Source organism: Salvelinus namaycush, chromosome 5 (assembly GCF_016432855.1).
Source record: "Salvelinus namaycush isolate Seneca chromosome 5, SaNama_1.0, whole genome shotgun sequence".
Lineage (NCBI taxonomy): Eukaryota > Metazoa > Chordata > Actinopteri > Salmoniformes > Salmonidae > Salvelinus > Salvelinus namaycush.
This window is the reverse complement of record NC_052311.1, coordinates 9,585,302-9,598,728: the sequence shown is the minus strand read 5'-3', so window position 1 is coordinate 9,598,728 and position 13,427 is coordinate 9,585,302. Positions and strand designations below refer to the sequence as shown.

At 45.0% G+C, this 13,427-nt stretch overlaps 1 protein-coding gene across 1 annotated transcript; it reads right to left on the bottom strand.

The window, feature by feature from the left end:
• Positions 1-10,745: 10,745 nt before the first annotated feature.
• Positions 10,746-12,786, bottom strand: LOC120047931 (protein Wnt-8a-like). Its single transcript, XM_038993552.1, has 5 exons — positions 12,757-12,786; positions 12,290-12,428; positions 11,725-11,850; positions 11,479-11,621; positions 10,746-11,303 (listed from the first exon to the last, which is right to left on the bottom strand). Exons 1-5 carry the CDS (start codon positions 12,769-12,771, stop codon positions 10,746-10,748), a joined length of 981 nt encoding a protein of 326 aa, XP_038849480.1. The 5' UTR covers positions 12,772-12,786.
• Positions 12,787-13,427: the final 641 nt, after the last annotated feature.

Here is a 13,427-nt window from a genome sequence, read left to right as displayed (position 1 = left end):
TATTCTGCCAACAATGCCTTAGTGTACGTCATGGAATGTTGAGTCAAATACAACCTATTTTTAAAACCTCTTATAAAGTTGGTTTTGTAGCATAAACTGGGAATTTTATATTTTTTAATGATATTATGATTGTCTGTTTATTTCATATCTGCAAAGTAGTTAAAACGCTGTAGTTCCACTTTAAACTTTAAACTTGGTTAATTTGTGTGCTAAACTTGAAATGCTTTTTTGCAATGGGAAGTAATAGTTGTACATTTCAATTGGGAAATGCTTAATGGTTGTGTTTTTGTATTCTTATGATTGGGAACTACTGGCTTATGTCCTAGTTTATGGACTGCTTATCCTTTAACATCATGCTGTGTGTGACTGCTGTCTTTCCATCGGCCCTATGCAGTGGTGTAGTGGTGCCTGGAGAAGTGGGTGTACTCAAATATTGTCAAAAACGGCCTGCCCAGCGTAGGAAAGGCACCCTGTGTAAAAAATCCTGTTTTATTTGAAGACTTTTCCTATAGATTTTAAAAAGATTTTCACTCTCAAAATCACACTTTTTTTAAATAGAAAAAAATACAAACATGTGATGGTCTAAGGCCACAACAATGCTTAAACCACATCAATCTGATTGGGTGGGCCTGTCAGGGCCTGGCTCCCCAGTGGGTGGGCCTCTGTCTCTAGGCCCCTGATGCAAACAATTGCCCATCACAAATAGCCTACTAACCAACAATTCGGACTAAACTTTTTCAATACCTGGTTTGAGTACACCGACATTGTTGTCTTATTTAACATTTACTGGTAGATATCATAAGTTGAAACGTCTTTCCTACCCTACCGGCTACCGATGTTATTATTCTGTGAGCTGCTACATGCCAAAACCAGTTGAGAGCTGCACACTCCTGCTGTCTACAGATGATATTCTGCTGAAACTAGGCTGTGTGCGGCACGCATGTGAATATATTTCACGTGCTTTGCGATTGTGTAGGATATTTTGTGCATTATTTCTCTATTGTACTACATAATTGATAAATCGTATATCTCCACTACACTACTTTGATACGCATGAGTAGAGATTAAGGACTGAATATAGGCAATGCCCACTGAAATAAAAGTGGGTATATGGTTAATATCTGCGTATACCCTCCACTACACCACTTGCCCTTTGTGTTTTACAAAAAGTACACTCCTACTGTACATGAGTGCGCTGGTATTACGGTTGCTGTCCTTTCAGAATCACGAACCTGTCACACACTGAAGGTCAACAGGTTCGCCACTGCGCAAACATGTCTACAATATATATAAAGCCTGTTAAGATAATGTTTCGAGAAAGGAGTGTATATATTTGGCCTGGAGAAGCGGTTTTATGCGCTGACTGAATGGAATAATTTTTACTCCGCTGGTCTCGGTTGGTCTCCGGAAGAAATTACGCGTCCTCACCGTTCAAGACCGAGTACAAATGTATCCGACACCGACACAAGACCGAGAAACTCAATATGTGGTCTCGAGTACTACAACACTGACACACACCTCTTACCAGAAAGCATGCTCCGTTCATGCTGGTCATCATCACCACTTTGTAACAACTGAACAGCCTCAGCTGAGAACGTCACACATCAGGACAGAGGTCACGCTCACTTTCTTAATGTATGCAAATGAGCTGGGTCTATATTCATAAAGTGCCTGAGTGCTGATCCAGGACCAGTTTTGGCTTTTAGATTCTAATGAATGGACTAGGAGAACCTGGTCCTTGATCAGCAGTCCTACTCTGAGAGGCATCATACAGACCCTGATCTGTCTATTTAATTTAAATGTTTTATTTATTTAACTGATCTGTCTCATATTAACTGCTGGCACTCATATGGGCAATTCAGTTCTAGAACAAAATAAAAAGAAAGATGAGAATTGTAATTCTGATGAACTACTGATGTTAAGAGCTACAGTATCTACAGAAGAACACAGGCCATACATTGTCCACGCTCACCCTCTTCATATAGTTAGCTAGACTGCGGGCGTTCCACCCCATCACCTCTGACCTGGAGGGAACACTGTCAAAACTTGTCTTCTTCTGTCCGAACCTTTCCTCTAGTCTTATTAAGCCTTGAGTCCAAAGCTCTTTTACTAGATCTAAGGCCCTTCTGTTGGTTAGAGTCCAAGGCCCTTCTGTTGGTTAGAGTCCAAGGCCCTTCTGTTGGTTAGAGTCCAAGGCCCTTCTGTTGGTTAGAGTCCAAGGCCCTTCTGTTGGTTAGAGTCCAAGGCCCTTCTGTTGGTTAGAGTCCAAGGCCCTTCTGTTGGTTAGAGTCCAAGGCCCTTGTGTTGGTTAGAGTCCAAGGTCCTTCTCTTAGTAGGTCCAATGCTCTTAGTTTAGTAAGGTCCACCGTTTTTGGTAAAGTCCTTGGCTTTTCTGAAGTGTGAGTAAGTTCCAGGGCTTTCCTCCTAGACAATCCACACAAGGGAATCAGATCCACACTCCAGGAAACCTCAGTGAATGTAGACGAGAGTTAACAGTAAGTCTCCCCTTGTTAGTCTTGTGATGAGCCTTAGATGCTAAACCATGCTCATCCTGTTAGTCATATAGGTGGATAGATAAATACTTAGCATTAGTTTACTGACGATGGTACTGTTTCTACAGGCCTCCCTGGTGTCTCTGTAACTGTGAGTTCAGCGGAGGAGGCAGTGTGGACTTCAGTTTGTCACCCCTGCCTTTCCTGTCACAGGCGGTCAAAAGAGGAAGTCTTATAGGCCACAGAGGATGTAAAGAAGAGAAGAGGGAGTGGCCCACTATCGGCCCTGTCTAAAGTAGTGTACTATATAGCGAATAGGGTGCCATTTGGGATGCAAACCTAGAGCTAGCCTGCTTCACTGTGTACGCCTATAGACAAGCCTTCTCTAGGTGATGATGAGTGGCTGAATGTATCACTGCTCACTACCCATATCAATACGTTGCAAACCAGGTCTAAGGTCATTATAATGGACTCTGGTCCTTTATCAAATGGTCCTCTCCCTCTGCATCAGACTGGCTGATATGTGTAGGAACTCAGCCTGCTTAGATATAACATTACATTTCAGACTAATAGGTGTCGTCAAACACAGAGACCTAGCTACAGTTGCTAGTCTCTCTTTCGACCCTCTTGTAAGATTGTTTAGGGACAGAAAGACAGTTTGCGCCGCCATTACTAAATAGTAAGTTGAGTTTAATATCTGCCCAGCAACAGTGATTATTAGATGACATGTGATTGTGTCCTGAGTCTCTACGCGTTTAAATAGGCAGTCTAATTCTGATATTTTAACCAATCGGACGAGCTCTGAAAAAGACAAGATGTCAAAAGATCTGATGTGATTGGTTAGTGGGACCAATCAGTGGGGAAAAAGTTCAGAATTGGGCTGAATGTCTAAACGCAGCCTATGGCTAAAATGATGTTTTATTCAGCCTGTTTCCTGTATTTGATGTCTTAATCAGCCTGTTTCCTGTATTTGATGTCTTAATCAGCCTGTTTCCTGTATTTGATGTCTAAATCAGCCTGTTTCCTGTATTTGATGTCTTAATCAGCCTGTTTCCTGTATTTGATGTCTTAATCAGCCTGTTTCCTGTATTTGATGTCTTAATCAGCCTGTTTCCTGTATTTGATGTCTTAATCAGCCTGTTTCCTGTATTTGATGTCTTAATCAGCCTGTTTCCTGTATTTTATGTCTTAATCGGCCTGTTTCCTGTATTTGATGTCTAAATCAGCCTGTTTCCTGTATTTGATGTCTTAATCAGCATGTTTGATTTGATTTGCCTGAATTTGAAAACCAAATGCAAAGAAATAAAATGACATGAATGTAGCTTTAAACCCCATATTATATTCTTCACACTCCAATATGGTGGCCGAACTTGGATCATAGCATTTAAATTGGAATATCTATTTATTTATTTATTATAATGTTTTTTTTTACCCCAATTTCGTGGTATCCAATTATTAGTAGTTACTGTCTTGTCTCATCGCTACAACTCCCGTACGGGCTTGGGAGAGACGAAGGTCGAGAGCCATGCGTCCTCCCAAAACACAACCCAACCAAGCCGCACTGCTTCTTAACACAGCGCGCATCCAACCCGGAAGCCAGCCGCACCAATGTGTCGGAGGAAACACCGTACACCTAGCGACCTGGTCAGCGTGCACTGCGCCCGGCCCGCCACAGGAGTCCCTAGTGCGCGATGAGACAAGGATATCCCTACCAGCCAAACCCTCCCTAACCCGGACGGCGCTAGGCCAATTGTGCGTCGCCCCATGGACCTCCCGGTCGCGGCCGGCTGCGACAGAGCCTGGGCTCGAACCCAGTGCGATGCAGTGCCTTAGACCACTGCGCCACCCGGGAGGCCCCTGGAATATCTATTTTACTGCATTTCTAGCTCCATGGACCAGGCCTGCAGACTGTTGTGATGGCACAGATAGCCAGCCCACCGTGCAGCCCACTGCTGTGTCTGGTATCTCACACTAAGGTGAGAGAGGAGGGGATAGAGGAGGGATGGCTGATCAATGAACCCCCAGGCATGCAGGGCTGTCTAGGTATGAATACATACCCCTGGGGGGTCCTAACAAAGGCTGCCCCCCAGCCTCCAGGCTCCACCATATTGAGAGACATTCCTTCATACGGTTGCAGCTGAATGGCACCCTATTACCTATACTGTGAACTGCATTTAATCAGGGCCCAGCTCTGGCTAAAAGTAGTGCACTGAATAGGTAATGAGGTATGTGAAACCTAAGTCAGCCTTTAGAGAACAGTGTTACAGTGTGTTGGATGGTTGACCCTCAGGGCCTCTAGAGAACAGTATTACAGTGTGTTGGATGGTTGACTCCCAGGGCCTCTAGAGAACAGTGTTACAGTGTGTTGGATGGTTGACCCTCAGGGCCTCTAGAGAACAGTGTTACAGTGTGTTGGATGGTTGACCCTCAGGGCCTCTAGAGAACAGTATTACAGTGTGTTGGTTGGTTGACTCCCAGGGCCTCTAGAGAACAGTGTTACAGTGTGTTGGTTGGTTGACTCCCAGGGCCTTTAGAGAACAGTATTACAGTGTGTTGGTTGGTTGACCCTCAGGGACTCTAGAGAACAGTGTTACAGTGTGTTGGTTGGTTGACTCCCAGGGCCTCTAGAGAACAGTATTACAGTGTGTTGGTTGGTTGACTCCCAGGGCCTCTAGAGAACAGTGTTACAGTGTGTTGGATGGTTGACCCTCAGGGCCTCTAGAGAACAGTATTACAGTGTGTTGGATGGTTGACTCCCAGGGCCTCTAGAGAACAGTATTACAGTGTATTGGATGGTTGAGCCTCTAGAGAACAGTATTACAGTGTGTTGGTTGGTTGAGCCTCTAGAGAACAGTGTTACAGTGTGTTGGTTGGTTGACTCCCAGGGCCTCTAGAGAACAGTATTACAGTGTGTTGGTTGGTTGACTACCAGGGCCTCTAGAGAACAGTATTACAGTGTGTTGGTTGGTTGACTCCCAGGGCCTCTAGAGAACAGTATTACAGTGTGTTGGTTGGTTGACTCCCAGGGCCTCTAGAGAACAGTATTACAGTGTGTTGGTTGGTTGACTCCCAGGGCCTCTAGAGAACAGTGTTACAGTGTGTTGGTTGGTTGACTCCCAGGGCCTTTAGAGAACAGTATTACAGTGTGTTGGTTGGTTGACTCCCAGGGCCTCTAGAGAACAGTATTACAGTGTGTTGGTTGGTTGACTCCCAGGGCCTCTAGAGAACAGTGTTACAGTGTGTTGGTTGGTTGACTCCCAGGGCCTTTAGAGAACAGTATTACAGTGTGTTGGTTGGTTGACTCCCAGGGCCTCTAGAGAACAGTGTTACAGTGTGTTGGATGGTTGACTCCCAGGGCCTCTAGAGAACAGTGTTACAGTGTGTTGGATGGTTGACTCCCAGGACCTCTAGAGAACAGTGTTACAGTGTGTCGGATGGTTGACCCTCAGGGCCTCTAGAGAACAGTGTTACAGTGTGTTGGATGGTTGACCCTCAGGGCCTCTAGAGAACAGTATTACAGTGTGTTGGTTGGTTGACTCCCAGGGCCTCTAGAGAACAGTGTTACAGTGTGTTGGTTGGTTGACTCCCAGGGCCTTTAGAGAACAGTATTACAGTGTGTTGGTTGGTTGACCCTCAGGGACTCTAGAGAACAGTGTTACAGTGTGTTGGTTGGTTGACTCCCAGGGCCTCTAGAGAACAGTATTACAGTGTGTTGGTTGGTTGACTCCCAGGGCCTCTAGAGAACAGTGTTACAGTGTGTTGGATGGTTGACCCTCAGGGCCTCTAGAGAACAGTATTACAGTGTGTTGGATGGTTGACTCCCAGGGCCTCTAGAGAACAGTATTACAGTGTGTTGGATGGTTGAGCCTCTAGAGAACAGTATTACAGTGTGTTGGTTGGTTGAGCCTCTAGAGAACAGTGTTACCGTGTGTTGGTTGGTTGACTCCCAGGGCCTCTAGAGAACAGTATTACAGTGTGTTGGTTGGTTGACTCCCAGGGCCTCTAGAGAACAGTATTACAGTGTGTTGGTTGGTTGACTCCCAGGGCCTCTAGAGAACAGTATTACAGTGTGTTGGTTGGTTGACTCCCAGGGCCTCTAGAGAACAGTGTTACAGTGTGTTGGTTGGTTGACTCCCAGGGCCTTTAGAGAACAGTATTACAGTGTGTTGGTTGGTTGACTCCCAGGGCCTCTAGAGAACAGTGTTACAGTGTGTTGGATGGTTGACTCCCAGGGCCTCTAGAGAACAGTGTTACAGTGTGTTGGTTGGTTGACTCCCAGGGCCTCTAGAGAACAGTATTACAGTGTGTTGGTTGGTTGACTCCCAGGGCCTCTAGAGAACAGTGTTACAGTGTGTTGGTTGGTTGACTCCCAGGGCCTCTAGAGAACAGTATTACAGTGTGTTGGTTGGTTGACTCCCAGGGCCTCTAGAGAACAGTGTTACAGTGTGTTGGTTGGTTGACTCCCAGGGCCTCTAGAGAACAGTGTTACAGTGTGTTGGTTGGTTGACTCCCAGGGCCTCTAGAGAACAGTGTTACAGTGTGTTGGTTGGTTGACTCCCAGGGCCTCTAGAGAACAGTATTACAGTGTGTTGGTTGGTTGACTCCCAGGGCCTCTAGAGAACAGTATTACAGTGTGTTGGTTGGTTGACTCCCAGGGCCTCTAGAGAACAGTGTTACAGTGTGGTGGTTGGTTGACTCCCAGGGCCTTTAGAGAACAGTATTACAGTGTGTTGGTTGGTTGACTCCCAGGGCCTTTAGAGAACAGTATTACAGTGTGTTGGTTGGTTGACTCCCAGGGCCTCTAGAGAACAGTGTTACAGTGTGTTGGATGGTTGACTCCCAGGGCCTCTAGAGAACAGTGTTACAGTGTGTTGGATGGTTGACTCCCAGGGCCTCTAGAGAACAGTATTACAGTGTGTTGGTTGGTTGACTCCCAGGGCCTCTAGAGAACAGTGTTACAGTGTGTTGGTTGGTTGAGCCTCTAGAGAACAGTGTTACAGTGTGTTGGTTGGTTGACTCCCAGGGCCTCTAGAGAACAGTATTACAGTGTGTTGGTTGGTTGACTCCCAGGGCCTCTAGAGAACAGTATTACAGTGTGTTGGTTGGTTGACTCCCAGGGCCTTTAGAGAACAGTGTTACAGTGTGTTGGTTGGTTGACTCCCAGGGCCTCTAGAGAACAGTATTACAGTGTGTTGGTTGGTTGACTCCCAGGGCCTCTAGAGAACAGTGTTACAGTGTGTTGGTTGGTTGACTCCCAGGGCCTCTAGAGAACAGTATTACAGTGTGTTGGTTGGTTGACTCCCAGGGCCTCTAGAGAACAGTGTTACAGTGTGTTGGTTGGTTGACTCCCAGGGCCTCTAGAGAACAGTGTTACAGTGTGTTGGTTGGTTGACTCCCAGGGCCTCTAGAGAACAGTGTTACAGTGTGTTGGTTGGTTGACTCCCAGGGCCTCTAGAGAACAGTGTTACAGTGTGTTGGTTGGTTGACTCCCAGGGCCTCTAGAGAACAGTATTACAGTGTGTTGGTTGGTTGACTCCCAGGGCCTCTAGAGAACAGTGTTACAGTGTGTTGGTTGGTTGACTCCCAGGGCCTCTAGAGAACAGTATTACAGTGTGTTGGTTGGTTGACTCCCAGGGCCTCTAGAGAACAGTATTACAGTGTGTTGGTTGGTTGACTCCCAGGGCCTCTAAAGAACAGTGTTACAGTGTGTTGGTTGGTTGACTCCCAGGGCCTCTAGAGAACAGTATTACAGTGTGTTGGTTGGTTGACTCCCAGGGCCTTTAGAGAACAGTGTTACAGTGTGTTGGTTGGTTGAGCCTCTAGAGAACAGTGTTAGTGTGTTGGTTGATTGACCCCCAGGGCCTCAGCAGGTCTCCACTGTGTCACAAATGTCACACAGAGATGTCAGATGGTCCAGCACCACCCCAGGCAATTGAATACATTTTTGGTATAATTCCTATTTCTGAATAAGGCTTAAAATACAATCTTGCTATGTCACATGATGTGCAAAACACAGGGCATGGCCTACAACAATTACTTAATTGACATGTTATATGTCCCTAATAGGTTGATTGAGTCTTAATGGAACACATTACTTGAGTGGGGTAGTCAGTAAAATATACTATTGAAAGCATGCCTCCTTTCATATCATGATCTATATCTCCTCTCATCTCCTTCTCTTCTCCTCCTACAGCCATACCTCCCTCTCCACAATCACACTCCCCTTCTCTTTCCCACTCAATTCAAATTTAATTCAATTTAATGGGCTTTATTGGCATGGGAAACATATGTTTACATTTCCAAAGCAAGTGAAATAGGTAATAAACAATAAAAAATGTACAGTAAACATTACACTGACAAAAGTTTCAAAAGAATAAAGACATTTCAAATGTCATATTATGTCTATATACAGTGTTGTAATGATGTCCTGTATTTGATGTCTTATTCAGCCTGTTTCCTGTACTTGATGTCTTATTCAGCCTGTTTCCTGTACTTGCTGTCTTATTCAGCCCGTTTCCTGTACTTGATGTCTTATTCAGCCCGTTTCCTGTACTTGATGTCTTATTCAGCCCATTTCCTGTACTTGATGTCTTATTCAGCCCATTTCCTGTACTTGATGTCTTATTCAGCCTGTTTACTGTACTTGATGTCTTATTCAGCCCGTTTCCTGTATTTGATGTCTTATTCAGCCCGTTTCCTGTACTTGATGTCTTATTCAGCCCGTTTCCTGTACTTGATGTCTTATTCAGCCTGTTTCCTGTACTTGATGTCTTATTCAGCCCGTTTCCTGTATTTGATGTCTTATTCAGCCCGTTTCCTGTACTTGATGTCTTATTCAGCCCGTTTCCTGTACTTGATGTCTTATTCAGCCCATTTCCTGTACTTGATGTCTTATTCAGCCCGTTTCCTGTATTTGATGTCTTATTCAGCCCGTTTCCTGTATTTGATGTCTTTTTCATCCTGTTTCCTGTACTTGATGTCTTATTCACTCTCTGCCTCCCACCAGCCAGACCTCCCTCCCCTCTCTGTCCTCCTCTCATCCCCGAGGCAGACCCCTGGGTGGGGTAATATCCTTGCCATCAGTCACTGATCAGGGACCCAGTGGCAGGTTTATGGCATGTCCAGCAGAGAGGAAGAAATAGGGGAGGGGGGAGAGAATGAATGAGTGATCTACAGGGGAGAGGAGAGAGACAATGGAATAGTATTCTGCTCTGTTTCTCCTGGTAATGCTCTCTTTCAATCTCTCTGAAAACCGTTACATTTATCTTAGTGTCGCAAAAAATAGAGCGCATCATAGTCGTCAGTGCATGTTCATAGCCAATCAAAACAATATTCTTCCAATAATTTAGGTAAAATTGAAATGTTCCTGAAACACATGTTGCCGATAACTACCATCCAGTTTGTAGCATCTATCCAAAAGATGGAGTGCAGCTTTTAAGTGACGATTACTTCATCACACATTTGGCTAGGTTACGCAAAATGCTGCCACGCCATCTTTCATAATCGGCTACAATTAAATACATTGAGATGCATTCCTGCCCATAGTCTTGTCTTCACAATGTAGCGTTCCGCTTTGATTTATTGTGATGCAGTTGCATTGACTTTAAGTGTGACAACGTACACGGTCACAGCAGTGTCCCGGATTACCATGGCAAACACCTATAAACACACCGGTAAGGAGGTTTCCTTCAAAAGGCTTGATCCTCATTCCGATCCTTAAACATGCCATCGATACAACGTCCACATCAAAGCGCTGTTAAATCAACGCTGGAGCTGAGCCCTGGTGGAGGTGTGAACGGATACATGGTAACAAACCCCTTCTAGTGTATTCACCACTACCTGCCTATTCTCCTATTATTTTACTGAGTGAATTTCGTGTTCTAATTTGTTTTGCAGAAGGATAAAATGCAGTCATTGAGCAAAAATACATTTTCTTAACTGTTTATTCATCAGAAGATGTAAATAATAATAATTGAGAAGCAAAAACAACGAAGTATATTTTATATTTGTTTATTAAATATTTCCAATGAGTCACATACATAAATATATAATTTACATCCTTATAGGCCTACAATAAGAGAAACGTGGGTGGGTGACGGGGGAAGTGCAGAACAACATTTCACATAATCACGGAGTGGAGGACAGTCTTTGTGAATAAAGATAGATTTGAAATAAGCTGACAAAACTCATGATTTAACATTTGCCATCATAATAGTTTGCATAGAATAAAGCCACAGGCCTCCCTCTTTTCATTCATTTAGGTCCTCGGTATCTCCTTCTGTAGTTGTGTCCGTGGCCTCCCTCTCTTCTGGCACACACGTGTTTGACCATCACTTGAGAGCAGTTCTCACACTTGACCGTGCAGCACCATTGGAACTTACAGTTACAGCTGCTGACTATCTCTGTCCGCCTCTCCTCCACCCCCAGGCCGCACTCATGGCACAGTCGGCGGCAGCTCCTCTTCTCCCACTGGTTCAAGCCCTCGCCGTGCTGCAGGCACTCCCTGCCCTCAGTACCGTGAAGGCCCAGGCTGGCGTTCTGACTGCAGTAGTCTGGAGATTCCTCCAGGTAAATGAGCTCCGTTCGGGCGATGCTGCTGAACGCGTCCGCAATGGCGCCCCTGTTGTCGGCGCTGTTCCCCGACCTCATCCGCCTCTTGTCCATTTCCAGTTTCTGCGCCTGGTCGTGTTTGATTTTGAGGTAGTTGCCGATGTCTCTGAAGTCAGACAGCTGCATCCAGCAGGTCTGAACGGAGCAACTCTCAGACATACCGTGGCACCTGCAGATTCGCTTCATGGTGGCCTTCACCGCCTGATCAACAGACACAGAGAAAAGGGGGTTATAGTGGGTATTAACTCAAATGTGATTGAATTGAAGCACACAACCAATGCGTCACAACATGGCCAATTAATGTGTAATAACAAGATTAACCAATGCGTCAACCCATGCGTAATGCCATAGCTTTCCATGGAGCGAAATAACTCACCATTCTACCGGCCTCGTTGTTATGAAGGTTGACAGCCGCCCGTGAGTCCTGGCCAGTCTCAAGCGCGTCCACGTACTGTTTTGACATCCTTTCCCCAAAGTCCAAGTTATCACTGCAGCCGCCCCACAACCACCCACGCCCCCCTGGGGACAGGAGACAAGCAAAAACATGAGTACGGGCACACATAGCAGGATGCAAGAATATTATCACCTTCTTCCGGTCTACTCTCTCATTGTTGTGTGTTACCGATTTGACCATTTCTCGAGCCGTCACAGCCGCAGTTGTCCAGGTCCCCGAGACTACAGTTGCGGGTCAGTGTGTACATGACACCTGCTGCGCTGATCGCGTGCACGAAAGAGGTCTCACTCGTGGCTACAGAAACAGACATCAAACGTATAAATATGTATTCAAATATTTCACAATGTCAGGTAAATATCAAATCATGTTTATGCATTATGTAGCCAAAGCCTCGAACACACCTACAACGTCATTGTATAAAATGGTACTCCGCATAATCTGGATATGTGTGCAACAAAAGTTCAACATTCACCCTCTGCTACCATTTCTGTCAAGCCATCTACGCATACGTTCGATTTATCCAACGTATGCACGACACAGAACGCACTGCAACTGTCTCTGCAACGCAATGCTGCAAGGCAAACGCAGCGTTCCATTGGAAATGAATGGACTTCTGGTGAACCAAAACGCATAACGCATTGTAGGTGTGATCAAGGCGTTAGGGCTTCCCAACTCGCATACATATGACATTTTATGCATTAGATTTGACGTATTGGGTATCAAAGCTCTGTACCGCTGCGAAGGCCTTTATGAGTTGACAGTTGGAGCGCACTCTCCGGGCAGTTCCACCTGTCCCAAGCAAACTGGTGTTTACATTCCTGGATCCCGCTCTGCGCGCCCACTTGCACGCTACTAGCATACGTCAGATAGGCCTGGAGATAAGAGGGAGAGAGCATGTTAAATCCACTATTGAATATCCTCAAAACTAAAAAAACCGAATCATCCAAGTGACATTTGGATGAGATGAATCATTTCCTGTTACTTTTGTATACCCATTGAGTTGTGATGAAAATGCTATTAAAGTAAGCTATGCATTCGTCTATCATTACGCACTACTGAAACGATCCTATTGAAAGACCATCAATGTTTCGTGCACTCATGATGCCAGGAGTACCTTTTGGTAATCTTTGCATAATAGTTTGGAGCACTTGTTTTCCCTAAGATTACTTATAAAGCAAACAATTCGAATACAAATCTTACCTTGGGTCCAGTCATAAGAAAATTGTTCACGGCCCTGAAAGAACAAAGAAAATATAGCCTGAAACAACCTTTTAAAACCGAGACACTAGCTAAATGAAAACTAAAAACGTTATAAATAAAATGTTTTAGAAGTGGGGTCTTACCAGGCATGTCCAAGAAGAGTTTTGTGGAGAAGGAAAAGCACCAGGAGCCAAAGGAACGAACAGAAGACCATTATTAGTGTTTTTACCTCCGACACTAAGGGAGAGATCTGGGAATGTGATGAAGACACGCAGCTTTCGCCTTTTAATTTAAGAGAACGAATCAGAAACAAATGGGAACCTTGTTCTTTGTCTCGGGGTTCCGAGGACGCTGATTGGACAATGGCCACATAAATAAGACTGGAGGAAACGCCTATTGAGAACTTCAAAGGGTGTCAGGACAAGACAGTTTATTTTCTTCCCTCAGGCGATGACACCAGCGGCCAGATTAATTACATGATCCCAGCCTCCCGTGGAGACCTCGCCCTCAACACCACCAATAAACAAAAACAGACTGCCGAATCAGAATATTAAAAGCGACAAACTTCGTCGGCACAGGAAGTAAACTCAGAACAGGACTCGAAATAAGATTAAAATATTTAATATGCAATTCCCTGTACAAAAATAAAAACATGTGATAATGACACTTAA

Bases quoted from the DNA above. Each gene is read 5' to 3' on its own strand.
- LOC120047931 (XM_038993552.1), bottom strand. The intron at 11,851-12,289 runs GTACAGAGCTTT...CTGTTTCTGTAG, and splicing joins TCATAAAGGCCTTCGCAGCG to CCACGAGTGAGACCTCTTTC. The intron at 11,622-11,724 runs GTAACACACAAC...TCCTGTCCCCAG, and splicing joins CTCGAGAAATGGTCAAATCG to GGGGGCGTGGGTGGTTGTGG.